Source organism: Neopelma chrysocephalum, unplaced genomic scaffold (genome assembly GCF_003984885.1).
Source record: "Neopelma chrysocephalum unplaced genomic scaffold, ASM398488v2 Primary Assembly neopelma1_24, whole genome shotgun sequence".
In the NCBI taxonomy this organism is placed as follows: Eukaryota; Metazoa; Chordata; class Aves; order Passeriformes; family Pipridae; genus Neopelma; species Neopelma chrysocephalum.
Window position 1 is genome coordinate 299,693 of NW_020897693.1, and position 18,368 is coordinate 318,060.

Below are 18,368 nucleotides of genomic sequence, written 5' to 3' on the forward strand. Positions count from 1 at the left end.
TTTTCCCCCAAATCTCATATATCCCAGAGCAGTTCCTTGCCTTTGGATGGCAAAGCAATACAGGACATTCCCATCCCTTTTCCCTAAATCTCGGATCCATTTGGTTATTTATGTGCGAGGTTCCAAAATTAAGCCCAAATTGTTTAATTCCCTTGAAATTGAATCTGTTGCATGGAGGATCTATGGATGCACATCCCTGGAATTGCCCAAGGACAGGTTGGACAAGGCTTGGAGCATCCTAGTCTAGTGGAAAGTGTCCCTACCCACAGAACTGGATGAGTTTAAGGTCCATTCCATCCCAAACCAACCTGGGATTCCATGAAATTTAGGAAACAGCCTCCATTTTGATGGAACTTTACAGTCTCATTCCATAATATTAAAATCACTGCCTCCATTAAAATCTTATTCCCAAAAATATATCCTAAGGCTGACTAACACCGGACATCACCAGGGATTTGGGTCATGCTTCCTAAAAATAGAATCCCAAATTCACCTTGGGAATTCAGATCAGCAGCCTGTTCCCTTCTCCTGAGGATTGGGAATGGAGACTCTTCTGGAAGATTTGGAGCTGCTGGGAATTGGGATACAGGCACCAACCACCTTTTTGGTGGTCCCACATTCCCATTTCCGTGCTCATGGAGTCACCTCAGTGCTGCTCCTCCTCTCCAGCACCCAGATGGGATTTGATGGGATTTGTGGTACTGAGGACTTGGAAAATTCCATGTTTTTTGAGCAGACAAATCCGATGATATCCCTGAGATGGAGAGTGAATCCTCAATACCGTTCCCGTTTTATTTACACTGTTATTTAATGGAAAACAGCCCAGGAGATGATTTTCCCTGTTTTTTTTCCCAGTCCAGGCAGTGTGAATTATTTGAAATCTGTAATTCCCAAATTAAGATTGATCATTTCTGTTCACCCTGGTTGGGGATTTTTTTGGAATTCAGGTTTGCTCTGCACTGAATTAAACTGTAGGAAAAGCATCACCTGGAATTCCAAACCAAATTCCACTTGCTTGTTTTGTACCTATGTTTGGAATTGGATCAACTCCGTTTGGAATTTAATACATGGAGAGACAAAACTCCTCAGCAGAGAGGAGGAATGGTGAGCCCCAACCTGTGGTTTTTCCCGTCTTCCAGCACTTTTGAACTTCTAGGGAATAAAATCCTTTAATAATTTATGATTAATGTTCTTTAGCAGCCAAATTCCCTTAATGCTGGTGACTGAAAAAGGCAGGAAGGAACTCTTCCTATACAGGGAGTGCTCCCACTTTTTCTCTTGGTGTTTGTATTGTTTTCTCTCTAAACTCAGGGTAATTCAAACTTTTATTCCCAGATTTAAATGGAAAAATCATTCACAGATTTAACGGGGAGAGGAAAATTTGGCAATTAAAACATGAATATTCAGAACATCCAATTTTATTTCCGTGTTCTTCCACAAATCCCGGGATCTGAAGTACCAAACGCACAACCGTGTTTAAGTTGGTTTTTGGGATGTTTTTCCCTCTAAATACACCCTGATCCCAGGAATAAGCCCTTGGAATTTAAGAACTCATTGCTCCTGAACATCACGATCCAGAATTTCTCTTCTGGAGCGTGGAGAGGACTCAGTTTTTCCTCCATCCCAACTGTGCCAAGGGGCACTCCAGAGCTCCCACAGCTGTTGGCTGCTGGATGTTGGGATCGGGGCTGCCATACATCCATTTGTATCCCACTGTGTCTTCCCACTTCCCGCAGGGAATGGTGCTCTCCGCCGAGTACATCAAGAAGAAGCTGGAGCAGGAAATGGTGCTTTCCCAAGCCTTCGGACGTGACTTGGTGAGTTACAGTTTTCCTTCCAGACAGAGGATGAGAATTCCCTATAAACCTGGGTTTTAAGGGAATTGCCGTGTCCCGAATGCCTTGTATTAATTTCTCAACTCTCCCTTTAATTCCCGTCCCTCTGGATTGCCAGCTCACTCACGGAATCCTGGAATTTGGCGTTGTAAGGGACCCTAAAACTCCTCGGGTTCCACCCCCCTGCCGTGGGAAGAGAACATTCCACAAGACCAGGTTGCTCCTCAAGGCTTTTTTATTTTGGAACCCCCAGCACTGCAGAGCTCCTCATTATTCTCTTTTTCCTAAGGCAGGAAGTCCCACATGGGAATGCGGGACAGGGAACACTAAAACCAAGCCAACAGGAACTAAAATCTCATCTCTGTGGAGATTCTTTCCGGAATGCTGTCTCTGGGAGCACATTCCTGGTGGCAGGGAGCTATCAGAGATCCCAAGGGAGGCGTTGGGAAGCAACTTACCTTGGTTTATGGGTTGGGAATAGCTGTGGAAGTGCTGCCTCGGGATGTTTGGTGGATGGAGGGAGAGACACTCCAGCATCCGGCTTCATCCCTCCCTGCCTGGAAATGGAATATCGGGTTTGTTCCCGTTAATCAGGAGGAATTTTTCCTGGCTTTAGGTACATAAATGCCATCCCAGCTCCCACCAAAGGTTCCTGTATCTCAGGATATTGTTTCTGACATTTGCCAGCAACAGATATTCCAGGGAAAAGGATCCAGAGAGGTGGAGAAACACTTTCTCCATGGATTTGAATATTATCAGGAAGCTGTGAGGTTTGAGGAAGGGCCAAAGGCTCCTGTCAAATCCCAAAGAATTCAAACAGCTGGTGTGCATTTCCTGTTTCTTCCCATCTTTTTTCTTCCAGGGAAGAGCCAGTAGGTCAAACACTGATGGAGATGTAGAATTCCAGAAGTGAGTGAATTCCAGCATCCGGGGCCTGGAGTGCCAGGACAAGGGGGAATGGCTTCCCACTGACAGAGGGCAGGGTCAAATGGGATATTGGGAAGAAATCCTTCCCTATCCTTCCCCAGGGGATGGTGAGGCCCTGGAATGGATTTCCCAGGGAAACTGTGGCTCCCCCGTGCCTGGAAGTGTCCAAGGCCAGGTTGGACAGGTCTTGGAGCGACCTGGGATAGTGGAAGGTGTTGGGATTGGAACTAGATGAGCTTCAAGGTCCCTTCCCGCTCAAACCATTCCAGGATTCCATGATTATTCCGTGATTCAGAACAAGGAGCTGTTCAGCTGGAATCTGGAGCTTTCGTGTATAAAAACCACTCAAAAACCTGGGGAAAGGGAGAGATTTGGGGGATAAATCCCCATTAATTTTCAGTGTGACGTCCATTTCTTGTTGGTTTTGGTTTCCAGGGAAGAGGGACAAAACACTATGGCTTGATTGTGGTTGGCCATTCCCTGGGAGCTGGAACTGCTGCCATCCTGTCCTTCCTGCTGCGCCCCCAGTACCCCTCCCTGAAGTGCTTTGCCTATTCCCCCCCAGGTGGGCTGCTCAGGTAGGTCTTGGGATACAGGTGGGACTGGAGCTGGAGCACAGCCCGGTTGGGATCCTCTAAGGAGCAGTAGAAGGGACAGGCAGCCTGGATTTGCCGAGTGTTCCCTCTGTGGTAGAGTTGGGAATTCAGGGTAGGACGGCAGGTGGCCGCTCTCCCAAATATTCCTGAGTTGTCTATGGCTCTGATTTTAATGGAAAACACAAGTTGGATGCAATTTCCATACTCTTTGCCCAGTCCTGATCCAGTTGTTTGGATTCCTTTTCCAAAGAAACTTCACCTCACTTTGGGATGTGATTTCTCCCATTCCAAAGCGATGCCTAAAGGGTAGAGGGATTGTGCTTTTTGGGTGCTGGTTTCCCTCCCAAGGGAGAGAGAATAATGGGGAATTCCTCCCATTGTAAATGGGAACAGACCTTCTGGTCACATTATTCCCAAACAGAACCATCCCATGGGATTGCTGGCAAGTGAGGAAAGGTCTTTCTGGTTGTCGTGGGGATCCTTGAAATTGGCTCTGGATTCTCTGAAGCCGCTTGTGGCAGTTCCTGCATCATATTCCAGGAGCAACCAAGAGTTTTAAACCGTCCTGCTGATGGATCTGGATGTTGGCATTCCTTGTTGTTGTCATTCCTGGTTTTCTGCAGCCACAGAGCTACAGAGGAGGATGTTCCGTGAGAGTTTTGTGGCTTTTCGTTCAGAAATTCCACTTCCGGATCCCTTGGAGCTCCTGGCTTGTGTTGTGCCTAGGATCATCTCCAGGAAGCTCCACAGAGTGGGAATCTTAATTCCTTCCCTCTCAGTCCTCAGGTTGCTCTGGAAACTTGCCATCTGAGTTCTCCGCAGTATTTCATTCCACAGTGTCTTTGTCAAGTAGCCTCAGGAGCACGGAATATCTTCTTCCTTGGCTGCCCTGCCATTCCCAAACTCTTGGAAAATGGCTGTGAGGCATTGAGTTAAAGTACTTCCTTTCCCAGGTATATCCAGAGCCACGTGCAGGGGAATGTTTGAGCCGTGGGATGTGGATATGAGGCTTTTCCTTCCCAAGGTGCAAATCCCAAAAGCCTGGAAGTAGCTTGGATTGGGGTTTCATGCCCCTGGTTCTCTGCCACTGGACTGGGAATGAAACACTGTTTGCTTCTTCCTGCTCCTGTTTCTCTTCCAGTGAGGATGCCATGGAGTATTCCAAGGAGTTTGTGACTGCAGTGGTGCTTGGGAAAGATCTGGTGCCCAGGCAAGTGGAGGAGTGTCCCAAATCCTTGATGAGTATTTGTTGTCCTGTCCTCAAATCATCCATTTCCTGTCAGAAACACATGGATCATCTGTCTCCAGACTCCTCATTTGCCTGTCCTTGTCTTGTTCCTCATTTATCTGCCTGGTTCCTTGTGTTGTTCCTTATTTATCCTCCTGCTTCCCTGTGTTTTCCCTGGGCACCTCTATTGGTGCTCCACACACCTTTTTATAGGCAAATCCTTCCTGTGTGCCAGAAAAGTGGGAATATCCTGCCTCTGGAATCACTCACTGTGGTCCCTGGAGTATCAGTGTTGTCTTCCCAGTTTCCTGTGTTATTTTGGATGTGCTGTCACGTCATGTTTGTCCCAGAATTCCTGTTCCGTCCCATCTCATATCTCTGACCCAGTTCATTCCTTGGCATCTCTCACCTTCCTCATCTCCTGGGATATGTTCTGCTGAGCAGGGATTTGGGCCGGGACAGACAACCTGGCATTTCCCTGGATGACATGACCTGCTCCATCCCGGAATTTCCTCACAGGTGTCACTCAGCTCCGAGACACCTTCCCAAGTCACCTGTTCCGTGTCATCCTTCCCGGGCTTCTGGGATTCCACTGTCAGCTCCCTGTTCCCTGAGCTCTCTCCACTCTGTGTTCCCTGCTCTGCTCCTGTTCACTGTCCCAATGGTTCCCGGGGCCCCTCTCCCCCTGTTCCTGCTCCGGGCTGATGCCACAACCCACCTTGGAAACCTGCACTGCTTTTCCCCCACTCCCAATTCCAGTCCCCGTCCACTCCGGGTTTTTCCATTCCAGATTCCTACCCCAGTCTGAGTTTCTCCCCATTATGGATCCTGGCCCTGATCCAGTCTGGGCTCCCCGTTCCAGATCTGGAGCTGAATCCAGTCCGGGTTTTCCCCCATTCCAGATCTTGGTCTGAATCCAGTCTGGGTTTTCCCTCATTCCCAGTTCTGACTGTGATCTAGTCCAGGCTTTCCCCCATTCCAGATTCCAGCCCCAATCTTTCCCCCATTCTGGATTCTGGGCCTGATCCAGTCTGGGTTTTCCCCATTCTGGATTCCAGGCATTATCCAGTCTGGGTTTTCCCCCATTCCAAATTTCACCCTGATTCAGTCTGGGTTTTCCCCTATTCCCAATTCCAGCGCTAATCCAGTCCGGGTTTTCCCCCATTCCAGATCCCAGCCCTGATCCAGCCTGAGTTTTCCCTCATCCCCAATTCCAGCCCTGATCCAGTATCCTGGTAGTATCCTTTTGAATGTGATTCCTTGTTCTTCTGTGCCCACGTGTCCTTCCCATCCCATTCCCTGCCCAGGTGTTCCAAACACGTCTCCCTCTTTTCCATAACCCAATCTTCCTGTTTTCCTTACTCCCACTTTCCTCTCTTCCAGGATCGGGCTCTCCCAGCTGGAGGGATTCCGCCGGCAGCTCCTGGATGTTCTCCAAAGAAGCACCAAACCAAAGGTGAGAGGGAAGAGGGACAAACACCTGGAAGTGTCTCCGGGCAAGGATAAGGAATTGTAGTGGCGGGAAGGGCAGGTTTCCTTCAGGGATCACTCTTTAGGGAACTGCAGGAATGATGGGAAGAGAAGCAAGGAGAGGTCAATGGGCTGGTTCCCACTCAGGTGTTCCAAGTTCACCGTCACAGATCCCAAATAACGGAGCAGGGAATTTTCTGTCCAAGCCTGTTTTGGTGTCTATGTTTCCAGTGTGGATTTTTTTCAGCTGGGAAAAATCTGGGAACAGACTGGAATAATCTGTTTATAGGCATGGCTGGGTGATGCTGGGATAAGGAGTCTGGTCATGTTTTGGACATGGGAAATGTGGGAATTGTCCCTTCCCAGTCTCCACCATTACACTGAGATAGGACAAAACCGTAAACCATGAAGATTTTTAGGGATAAAACATCACAGGAATTACCTGGAAAGGGAGAAAACTGAGCTTGTATTTATTTCTGTTGTTAAATTCTAATTTTTGTGGTTTGGCTTCAGGTTCTTGGACAATTCTTCATGATTTTTGAGGGAGTTTTGTGGATTGTAGGGGGTTTTTTGGTGTTTTTTTCCTGGTTTTTTTAGGGTTGTTTTCCAGTGGGATTTTTTTGTGTGTGTGTGTGTTTTCTTAGGGTTTTTTTTGGGGTGGGTTCTTAATTTTTTAGTGGGTTTTTTTGGTGCTTTTTAGGACTTCGTTTTGGTGTTTTTTAAGGTCTTTGGTGGGGTTTTTGGTGGGTTTTTAAGGGTTTTTTGGTGGTTTCCTAGGAGTTTTTTGTGCTTTTCGTTGCATTTTTTAGGGGGGTTGGTGGGGTTTTGTGGTTTTTTAGGGCTTTTTTTGGTGGCTTGTGGGGGGTTGTGTTTTTTAAGTTTTTGGGGGTTTTTTTTAGGGTTTTTTTGGTGAGTTTCTAAGTTTTTTAGTGGGGTTTTGGTGGGTTTTTGGTAGTTTATTTTAGGGAGGTTTTGTGGGTTTTTAGGGGGATTTGGTGCTTTTTTTAGGTTTTTTTTGTGGGGGTTTTTTGGTTTTTTTGGGGTTGGTGGGTTTTTAGGGTTTTTTTTTGGTGGGTTTGGGGGGTTTTTTAGTGCCTACAGTCCTAAAAAGCTTTTTTACCTGCATTATTTAATCTCATCCTTGTTTTTGTCCATTAAAAATTGCTTCCATTCACTTCCTTTATCCTGGAGGATACCAATTTAAAAGTTGAGGGACATCAATCCTATAGGTCCTTAACTATCTCAGGAAAAACAAGGAGAGACGGGATGTTGGCTTAAAATTGGGGAAGAAAAACCAACTTTGCAGAAACACCGGGATCATTTCTGTCTTTAGCTTCCTCATTTCCCTGGCCTTGTGTTGTTCCTCACTTATCCTCCTGCTTCTCCATGTTGTTCCTCACTTATCCTCCTGCTTCCCCGTGTTTTCCCTGTCTGTCTCTATTGTTGTTTCCCACACCTTTTTATAGGCAATTTCCTCCTACATGACAGAGAATGGGGAATATCCCACCTCTGGAATTGCTATCCCTGGCACAGGGCTATCCCTGACTCCTGTTTCTGGGATCATTGCCCCAAACCCGGGATTTCTGCCCTTTGTCCCGTTCAAACCTCCCGAGTCCCGCCAGGTGACCGCGCTTTTCCGTGCTTTTCCCCCTCCTCGCCGCTCCCGCTCCTCCCTCAGTGGCGGATCATCGTGGGGGCCACCAAGTGCATTCCCAAGTCGGAGCTTCCCGAGGAGCCGGAGGAGAGCTCAGTGCCGAGCCAGCGGCTGTGGGCTCACCCCAGCGACCTGACGATCGCGCTGTCGGCCAGCACGCCCCTCTACCCGCCCGGCCGCATCATCCACGTCGTGCACAACCACCCCGCTGAGCAGTGCTGGTGAGTCCTGCCATTCCCAGCAGGAAAACGCTTGGAGAGAAGAATTAAGGGTTTTTTTTTTCCCTACCGTCCCGTGGGAATGGCGTAGAACGGTTTAGGTTGGAATGGGACCGTAAAGGTCTGTGGGCAGGGACACCTCCCGCTGCTCCAGGGTGCTCCAAGCTGGCCTGGAGCACCTCCAGGGATGGGGCAGCTGCAGCTTCCCCGGGAAATCCATTCCAGGACCTGAGCACCCTCACGGGGAAGAGTTTCTTCCCAGCGTCCCATGTAAACCAGCACGTGGAGTCCTGGAATGGTTTGGAATGGAAGGGGCTTGAGGATCATCCAATCCCACCCCCTGCCACGGCAGGGACACCTTCCGCTGCTCCAGGTTGCTCCAAGCTGGCCTGGAGCACCTCCAAGGATGGGGCAGCTGCAGCTTCCCTGCGAAATCCCATTCCAGGGCCTCACCTCTGTCACAGGGAAGGATTTCTTCCCAGTGTCCCACCTAAACCCACATTCTGGCAGTGGGAAGCCATTCCCCCTTGTCCTGTCCCTCTGGGCCCTTCTCCAAATTCCATCTCCAGCTCTCTGGGAGCCCCTTCAGGCACTGGGATGTCATTCCCTGTTGGATAATGCAGATTTTGGAGCAGCACGTGCTTCAACATCTCCTACCTCTGTTTTTCCTGCTGTTCTGCTTTTTCTCCCTCTCCAACCCAAACATTTCCCTGCTCTTTCATCCCGTTTTCCCCTTTGTTTGGATCCCTTTTCCAGCTGCTGCGAGCAGGAGGATCCCACTTATTTCGCCATCTGGGGGGACAACAAGGCCTTCAACGAGGTGATCATCTCCCCGGCCATGCTCCATGAACACCTTCCCTATGTGGTCATGGAAGGGCTCAACAAGGTAAGGGAATTAGGATCCCGAACATCCACGTGGGATAGTCACTCCTTGCCCTGGAGTGCTGGAGGTTTAATTGCACGAGGCCGTTTATTTTGGGGAAGAGGAGGAAAAGTGCTGATGCTCCAGGTCAGTCGGGCACGGGATGTTGGAGCTGGATGTGGTGAGGTCTGGGAATGGAATTCCCAGAGTTCCCAGTCCTGTTTCCAAACTTCACGTCGGAATAACGGGAGGTTGGGGGGTGGTTGGTTCATTCCAGGAGGTGCCCATTGGATGGGTCCAGGTGACATCCGGGGGGATATGTCAGGATTTATCCATCTAATCCTTTATCTCCAGACCTTTCCTTGTGCTTCCAGGCGGCTTTGGGAAGAAAGAGGCAAATCCAGCTCCCAGTAAATCCCTGCTGTTCCTCTCCTTGCCTTGGACAGGTCTTGGAAAACTACAACAAGGGGAAAACCGCTTTGCTTTCCGCAGCCAAGGTGATGGTGAGTCCGACGGAAGTGGATCTCACCCCGGAGCTGATATTCCAGAGCCAGCCCTTGCCCAGCGGCCCTTCCATTCAGGTGGGAACTGGAGCCATCCCAGCGGACAGGAGGAACAGCAGCACCAAGTAAGGATGGATTTGGGCAGGAATATTGGCTCTGGGTGTGGATCCTCTCCCTCTTGGAGCACTGTGATCCGTGTTTATGGATAGATCCAAGGGATGCCTTTGTGGGACTTGTGTCAGGGGGAAAAGATCCTTTGTGTTCCTGAGGAATCTGAGTGGAGCAAGGTCAGGAGAACATACAGGGTGTGGAAGAAACCTCCTTTGCTCCTTATCCAGACAAATCTGGTTTTCCCAAGGTGAAACTTCCAGCCAAATTTGGTGATTTTCCAAAGCTTAGCACAACATATACATTTAAACTGCTTCATGCTGGGATTTATGGAATATTACAAACAGGATCACGTTGGGAACATGGATATAGGTGAGGGGAAAGCAGTTGATGTCCTGTTTGGGAAGGATAAGAGCAGGAAATCCAGCGGAAAATAGGGAAGAGGCGTATTCCAAGTGCTGAAGGTGTTCCCCTGTCTCGACTGGCAGGGAAAACAGGTAAAATGAAGGAGGGGAGATGGTAGCTGTGAGTGGAACCAGGAGATGGAACTGTGCGGGTGGGAAGGGATAATTCCTTGGCAAGGGAAGCACTTCCATGGGGTTTTCAGGGAGAGAGACCCAACAAGGAGCTGTGGGGTGAGGGATTTCTGGATAAGTGTGAGATCATAGAAGGGAGACTTAAATTCAGAGGGAAGATGAGGCAGCAGATAATGTGGAAAAATGGGAATATTCTTGTCGCAGAGAGTGAAGGGTCAGAGGCAGTGAAGGAGAGCTTGGAAGCAGAACACAGCTGGGGTGGAACAGGGATTGTCCCAGGTTTTTGAGGACTACAGTAAGACTGGGAAGATGGTGTTTAATTCCAGGTTAGAACCATCTTAATGTGTCAGATTTCCTCTTTTGGGATTCTTGTAATTTCTTCCTAGATCACTGTTACTCCACTGAAGCTGCAGAGGGATCAGATATTGCCTTACCTCATGAAGCATTCCCTGTATATCCCAGCCCTTTGGCAGGGGCAGGAGTCCTCTCTCAAACTGACTCTCTTCCCAAATACTTGCATAATTCCATGTCCTTAAGGCTGTTGAGCCTGGTGTAGGAGCTCCTTCCCTGTGTTTTTCTGGAAGAGCCTACCTGATCCTTAAAATCTTGGTGTAGCTGGAGTTTTCCTACCTGTCATAAAGGCTGATCATGGAAAATGCTCTGACAGCCTCATGGAATTTGTAGTGGGATCACCAGCACGGAGAAGGAGGGGAAAGCCTGAACCTGGAGTGGTTCCGGAGTGGGAAAAGAAGGAGAAAGTGGGTTAAGTGTAGGTTGGTCCTAAATCTCTCTCCCCTAAATCCTCTTTAATGCAGAGGTTTTGGATGCTTTGGAAGTGCTGCAGGTTTCTCTGGGAGCAGAGCCATGATCCCAAGTGACAGTGGTGCTGGAGAAGGAAGACATCGGGAGAATCACGGGATGGTTTGAGATGGAAGAGACCTTAAACACCATCTCATTCCAATCCCCTGCCATGGGCAGGGACTCCTTCCACTAGCCCAGGTTGCTCCAACCTGGAACACCACCAGGGATGGGAATTCCACAGCCTCTTTGGGCAGGAGAGAAGGATTTATTTAGCCAGGAAAGCAGGGAGAAGGGCAAGAACCGGAGTTTGCTGAGGGAAGAGTCAGTGTGATATTTTCTGTTGGGAGAACGGAGCAGTGAGGGATTTCCAGGAGTCGTAGATGGGTTTGGCTGGAGGAATTGTGCGAGGAACTCCGTGCCCGAGACTCGGATCCTCTGGCCGCCTCCTCACATTGTCTTTTCCCACCGCAGGAGCAAATCCCACTCGGAGATCAGCCTGGAGGGGTTCTACGAGACGAAGCCGCTTTCCCCGGTGCAGAAGGACCCGGTGGAGCTGCTGCTCCTGGACACCAAGGAGCGCCTTTCCGTGGAGCTGCAGGACCGCCGGGCCCCTCTGGCCACCATGGAGAGCCTCTCGGACAACGAATCCATCTACAGCTTCGACTCGCGGCGCTCCTCCGGCTTCCGCAGCATCCGGGGCTCGCCCAGCCTGCACGCCGTCATGGAGAAGGACGAGACGCACTGCTTCTACATCGACCCCGTCATCCCCGAGGAGAACCCTTCCCTCAGCTCCCGCACGGAGCTGCTGGCCGCCGACAGCCTCTCCAAGCATTCCCAGGAGACTCAGCCCCCGGAGAACGTCCTCAACAGCGGGGAGACCACCCCCCGGCGCCGCTGCAGCGCGGAGGGCGCCGGGAGCGACGGGGAGCGCGGCGGCTCCTCGTCCCCCCGGGAAGAGCCGGCGCTCCACAACGGCCGCCTGGCCGACGTGCCCAGCCCACAGGTGCTGGAGTTCGCCGAGTTCATCGACAGCCTCTTCAACCTGGACAGCAAGAGCAGCTCCTTCCAGGACATCTACTGCATGATGGTGTCGGACAGCTCCAGCGACTTCGCGGAGCTCCCCAAATCCGTGAGCGACCAGGAGATCCTGCTGCGGGCGCAGTACGAGCCCAACCTGGTCCCGAAGCCGCCCAGGCTGTTCGCGGGATCGACGGATCCCTCGTCGGGCATCTCCGTGTCGCCCTCCTTCCCCCTCAGCTCGTCCGGAGAGCTCATGGACATCACTCCCACGGGCGTGAGCAGCCAGGAATGCCTGGCCACGGACAAAATCCGGACTTCCACCCCCTCCGGACACGTAACCAGCCCTGCCAAGCAGGACGACCTCATGATTTCGGCCCTTTAGTGCTTGGGAAAGGGGGTGGAATGATCCCGGTGGGATAATCCATGGAGGAGAGGAGCGGTCGGGATCGGAGGAGACGGCCGGGAACATCCCTTCCGGGGTGGCACAGCGGTGGCTGGAGGATGGATTGCGCTGGAATGCCGTGCATGGAGCTTGGGAGAAGCTTCGCCCCGTGGGGCCTGAGAGGGTCTGAGGCACTAAAATTCCCTACCTCAGCCTGGCTCTCATTCCAGAGGCAGATTCCTTGCCCCGGGGCTCCTGCTGAGTTTGGGAGCGAGACACCCTGCTCTGGGAATCCTCCGGGGTGGATTCCCTGAAACTCGAGGCTGGAGAGTTGGAAGCAGGGGGGGGGGCTGGGATGGATCCCCCCTCCGGAGCAGAGCCGCTGGTTTGGGAGATGAGCGGATTGAGACTCTGGGCCCTGTTGCACTACCACGGATCCGGCCCGAGCTCCAATCCGGCCACTTCCATGGGGATTGCTTTTGTAGGACACTCCCGTTTTAAAGCCATCGGGGCCGTATCCCCCCAAATCCAGCCTCCCATTCCAGGCCGGGCCCAGCGGGAACGGGGCTGGCACCGTGTTTCCTCTCCCCCGAGTATTCCTGAGGGAAGGACGCTGTTCCCAAGAGCCAAATCCCTCTGCCGCGTCCAAGTTCTCCTGGATCTCACCACCGTCGCTCCTGGATTCTCTGGACCCCTCTGAGCTGGCGACATTCCTGCGGGACTGCTGGGATTCTCATCTCAGAGCTGCCTGGAGGGATCAACTGGAAAATTGACCCGGTGTTGTTTTCCGAGTCCCTGTGGAATCCGGGAACCTTTCCTGGGTTGGATCCCTCTGGGTCCTCACACCACCCATATGCAGCAACCATGGATCGGTGGCAGCCTGTCATTGGGAATTCAAGGAAAAGATGGACTTTTTTCCAAGTGTTGAAACCTTGTGTTTACAGAGCTGCTGTTGGGAAGGTATTTATTAAGGAAACAGGGAGGTTTTCCCAAAGGAAAAGCCTGGCCATCCTCTCCTCCCCATGCCTTTTCTGCTGGGGACTGAGGGAAGAGAGGGTGGGCAGGCAAAATTCCAAGTTCCCTGCTTTCCAAGTGGCTGGCATCTGGGGGGAGCTGCCTGCATCCCTCTCCCCCCTCCCTCTCTGCTCCCCTGCACAAGCCCCCGGAGTGAAGCTGGAGGAAGTTGGGAGTAAATCTGCCTGAGCCGCCCCAGGGTCCAGAGGAACCTGCTCAGCTGCTCCAGGCAGGTTTTCCAATGATGGGAGCAGCAGGAAAACTACCTATTTAGGGAATGAAACCCTCTTGTGACCTGGAAAAGGCCCTTTGTTGGCAAAGCAAAGCTCAGCACTTCCTGAGGGGTCTCCCTGGAGTTCTCTCCTCCTTCCCTGGAAAAGGAAGTCCCACTTTACCTTCCTTAGAATCCCGTTGTTGCTCCCCGTCCCCCTCCTTAGCTGAGATCTTTCCATTGTGGGAGGATGCTGTGCTTCCCAGGAGCTGGCAAATCCCTGGGCTCCCCGTGGTGTCCGGAAGCCTTGGGATAGGCCTTCCTTTGGGAATCCAGCAGGAGCACTTTATAACCAATGTGCACTGATGGAAGCAACTCCAGGTGCATGGAATTTCACTGGAATCTCTGTCCAAGTGCTGGTATCCCCCTCACCTGATCACAGGATACACATTCCCTGCTCCTTACCCATTCCAGAGCCTTCCAAAGTGCTTTTGGTGGGAAGTTAAAACATTATCCCTGTGGTTTAAGGTTCCAAAGGTGGCCTTTCCCTGCATGGAATTGGAGCAGAGGAAGCCCCTCTGGATTCAGGGGAATGCGAGGAAGGAAAAATCCTTTGGTTCCAAGGAACTGGAAGTTCCTGTTGTTTTTGTAGGTCCTGTAAAAAGGAGCAGGTTCGGGAGCTCAGCACAGCCCAATCCCTCCCCTCAGGAAGCACCACCAAGGTGATTTTTCAGGAATGCGCACAAAAACCCGGGAAGTTTGGAGGGGAAGAGGGGAGCTGAGGGGCAGGGGGGGCAGGGCTAGCAGGCTAGCTCACTTCCCGGCCCGGGAATGGGAATAAGGAGCTCATTCCTGCCCTTAATCCTGGCAAGAATTAACCCTTAGCACTAAGGCAGAGCTTTGGATCTGCAAAGCACTTTAAAACCTTGAAGAAAGGATCATCTCCGTCCCTGGGAGCCGCAGGGACACCTGGGATTAGGGGGGATCCCTGGGGAGGAGGTGCCTTTAGGTGAGGAAAGTGGGATATCTCCCTCCTAAACGATTCCAGTCGGGATCTGCTGGCATTGAATGGCTCAAATGTTGCACTAGAAAGTCACTTCCCACCTGTGTCCTGGAAAACTCCATCCTTGGCTGACTGGTCCCTTCTCTGGGCCATTGGAACTGTATCCCATGGGAAGGGGGTTCCCTGGCCCTGACTGGAAGCAGCCTGGAATGCTGCATTAAAAGCCTGGCAATCCCTCATTCCTGGGAGCTGGGCTTGCCGTGGATCAAGGAGCAAAGGTGGAAAGGAATCCCTTGGAGGTTCAGATTGTGCCAAACCGTGGACAATTCCTGGGCTCTGGTGTTCCCTCTTGACACACAGATCTGATCCCAGTGCTCCCAAAGGAAATCCGTGTTCTTGGAATTATTACGGCTTTAAATCTCCTTTTGTCTTGATCCCCATCCCTGTGTCTTGATCCCCATCATTCCAAGTCTCAATTCCCATCACTCCTTTGCTCTAAGGGCATTTGGAAAGGCTGATCTCCTATTCCTTCCTGGAAAAGCACCTCTGGAATGCTGGAATAAATGCTAAACCTGCAACTGCCTCCTGCATCCACACTGTTCACACTTCCTGCTTTCTCTGCCCACTCTTTCTTTGGAAATGTGAAGCATCTCCAGGTTTTTCTTGGCTTCTGCTTCCTTCTCTTAAGCTTTGTGCCTTCCAATCTTCCTGTATTCCTGTGATATTCCGACACGATGGCCCACCCTGTGTCGAGGCAGCGCTGGAAGTGCCTGACATCCCAAATCCCAGGCACCCAGTTCCATGTCACATCCTCAAATCCATTGTGATCCTCCTTCCAGCACTGGATGGCCTTTAAAGGCCCTTTCCAATGCAAAGGATTCCAAGAGTTTCTTGGGAGAGGAGCGGAGCATCTGCATCCCTAATAATTGATTTGCTTGTGACTTTACCTGCAGCAGTGCCAGGAATTTTGGGAAGGATGTGCTGAGGGATTTACAAGCCCTCCTCCAATATTTATCCTTATTCCTTCTCCATTTGGAATATTGAATTCCTCCTAAAACTTCCACTTCCCTCTTTTCTTTGCTCCCTGTTCCTCTCACCTCATCCCTCCTCTTATCCCACATCCTTGATAGCTCCACTGGAACAGGGAAAACTGTTCCCTGCAATCTCAGGATGATCCAAAGCAGTTAAATGGAATTCCTGGAATTTTTAACATTTTTCCCCAGGGAAAACTGGATTTTTAGGAGATGTTTTGCTCTCTCCAGAGGACTGGGATGGCAAAGCTGGTGGTGAGTGTGGATGTATAAATCCAATGATTCCCATTTCTGTTCTTTTGGGATATTGTTGCTTCAAATCCCGGAATAGTTGATGGTCCCCAGAAGGATTTAGGTGGGAAATCTTTGTCCAGGGGCACAGAAGGAGGGAAGACTCCAGGAGCAGGATCTAATATATTCCTCAGGCACTTGGATGTTTTCCCAGCTTTTTTTTTTCCTCTTTTCCTGCAGGCAGATGATAATGTTTCCATGGATTTCCAAACTGGGACATAGGAATAATCAGGATTATCCCTGGAAATGGAAATTAAGCAGGAATAGTCATTGCTGTGTTTAGGTTTGTATCCCAGAACCTCCATAGGGTTGGATTTCCATGTTTGCCTTAGGAATTGCTGGGCTGGAGCTCTGCTGGCTGCTGGGTTTATCCCTGTCCAGTCTGGGATATCATTCCCTTGGCTGTAGACCATTCCAGCTTTGCAGGATAGTAGCAGGAACATTTCATTGCCATGTTTTTTTTAGGGATAGGGGTTGTAACTGCATCCTTTGGGGAACATGCAAACGTTCTCAGGGAGGTTGGGGACTCCCCATCCCTGGCATTGTTCCAGGCCAGCTTGGACAGGACTTGGAGCAACCTGGAATTCCAGTGTTCCTGCTGACTCTTTAGGCAGGAAAGGGAGGGTTGGAATTCCAGCAGCTGCTCTGATGATAGATTCCTCTGGAGGAAGGAACTGGAAAGCTCTGGCTGGATCGGGCTCCTTGCATGTTCCCTGAGCCCGTGTGGGGCTGATTTTAGGGAAGAGCCGCTGGATTTCGGGACAAGCACGTTCCTTGTGCCAAAGCTCCCCCTCACGGTGCTCCTGCGATGCTCCAAGTATCCTGCGGGAGGCGAACACTGCCCGTCCTCGGGAAGGAGGAGTGGCAGGAATATTGCGGCTGGAAGCTGGGATTCCACATGAGAGTTCTTGCTCTCCAGCGGGACCCGTAGTGGGGTTATGGATAGGAAGTGGGATGGATCAGGAGCCACTGATGTCCTCTCCTCTCTTCCAGCTCCCAAGGAGCTGCTTAAGGGCTGGAAATTCCAAATATCCGAGGATTAGAGCAGTTCCTTGCTTTGTCACTGGGACCTGCAATCCTGAAAATCAGCAGCTGTCCCCATTCCCGTTGTTTCCTTCCTTGTTCATTGAGTCCATACTTCTTGTGCCTTTGTTTTCCATGGCTTCAGGTCCCAGCCTCCTGCCTGGGACCAGATTTTTGGGATCAGACATCTCCTGCTTCCTTTCCCACTTCTCTGGTTCCATGGATTTGTGGCTGCAGAGCTGCCTTTGCTTCCGAGCCCTCCGGTTCTCCCTCAGCCAGGAATTCCCACTTCTTCCTGCTTTTCTCTGCTGCCTCAGGTCGTATCCAAGTGCCAAAAGCAAATCCTGACCTGGGGCAGGAGGTTCCCTCATCCCTGGCTCTGGAACAGCCACCTTCCAAAGGGAAGCTGCCTGGGAATTTTCCCTGCTTTCCTTGCTGCGTCCTCACTGCGTCCTGACATTCCCACCTTCCCAGACACCTGTGGGATGAGGGGAATCTCTGCCTGGCTCCACCTTGATTCCTGCAAACCCTTAAAGATGGAGCAGTCCAGGAACGAGCCTTGATGCTGGTTTTTGTTGGGATTCTGCTTCCCTGCTTTTCATCCTGGGATTTGTGCGGTTCCCATGGCTCAGACTCGGAGGTCCTGGAACACTGGGAGGAGGTGGCACAGCCCTGCCCTGATGTCCTGCTTTTGGGAAGTTCAGGGATCGTGTCAGGGTGTTTTTCCTCAGACACAGCCAGACTTTTGGGTCTGAACTCTTTTCCCGGGATGTTCCCGGCGCTCGGTGGGATGAGTGGCCTCCCCTGCAGCTCCAGCTTCCCGCTTTTCCCTCCCCCAGTCAGCTGAGCGATGTCCAGGGAATACCCTGAGCTCCCGTCCTAGTGATGAACAGAATTCCTAATGGCACAGGGATTTTTGGGATGGGCTGTGCCTCCCTTCCTGTGTCCGCGAGGCAGGAGGAATGTTGTACCCTGCTCCACCTCTGGAAAAGCCCTTTTTCCTGCTGTGCCCTGTGTCCCATCCCGAGCTGGGGCAGCTCAGAGCAGGAAAACCATGGATCCATTAACTCCTCGCCCCAAATTGCCTCGGTAGAGCTGAAGCCTCTGGAATTTTTGGGAGAACTCTGAGCTGCGCCGAGTGTTCCCCGCGGGGCTCGGAGCACTTGGATATGCACCGGGGAGGGAGGGGGGAACAGCCCAGCTTCCTGCATCCCTCTGCTCATCCTGGGAATGCTGCCTTCCAAATCCCTGCTCCGAGCTGCCCCAGCATGAAGATTCCAAGGAAACTCAAGCACCTCCTCACGTGCCATTCCTTCTCCATGGGACTCTTTTTGTACCGCTGGATGGAAGCTCCGAACTAATCCCGCTGTAAAGAGCAGGCTCCGGAATTATAACCTTATTCCATAGAGATGGATGTATATAAATTTTCTGTATATTCTATGGCACTCTGTATAAAATGGATGTTGGAAGCACGGCTGGAGTATGTGACTCTTCCCAAAGGATGTCCTGGATACAGATGGTTGGGATTTGCCAGAGGTTTACTGCCTTGAGAGGGTTGGGAGTGGGAAGGCCGTGAGGAATTCGGGGTGTGTGTGTCTTGGGAATGCTCCAGGGAAGCACTGAGGGTTGGTTGATGCTTCTCCAGCTCTGTCTGG

At 51.2% G+C, this 18,368-nt stretch overlaps 1 protein-coding gene across 1 annotated transcript in view; it reads left to right on the forward strand.

The window, feature by feature from the left end:
* The window catches only part of DAGLA (diacylglycerol lipase alpha), a 53,173-nt gene extending 36,890 nt beyond the window's left edge, over nucleotides 1-16,283 (forward strand). Inside the window, exons 11-18 of the mRNA XM_027674199.1 lie at nucleotides 1,595-1,817; nucleotides 3,198-3,340; nucleotides 4,500-4,568; nucleotides 5,970-6,042; nucleotides 7,735-7,931; nucleotides 8,685-8,814; nucleotides 9,237-9,418; nucleotides 11,210-16,283. Of these exons, the coding sequence (XP_027530000.1) occupies nucleotides 1,595-1,817; nucleotides 3,198-3,340; nucleotides 4,500-4,568; nucleotides 5,970-6,042; nucleotides 7,735-7,931; nucleotides 8,685-8,814; nucleotides 9,237-9,418; nucleotides 11,210-12,140 (1,948 nt within the window). The 3' untranslated portion in view covers nucleotides 12,141-16,283. The remainder of the gene's footprint in view (nucleotides 1-1,594; nucleotides 1,818-3,197; nucleotides 3,341-4,499; nucleotides 4,569-5,969; nucleotides 6,043-7,734; nucleotides 7,932-8,684; nucleotides 8,815-9,236; nucleotides 9,419-11,209) is intronic.
* The last annotated feature ends 2,085 nt before the right edge of the window (nucleotides 16,284-18,368 follow it).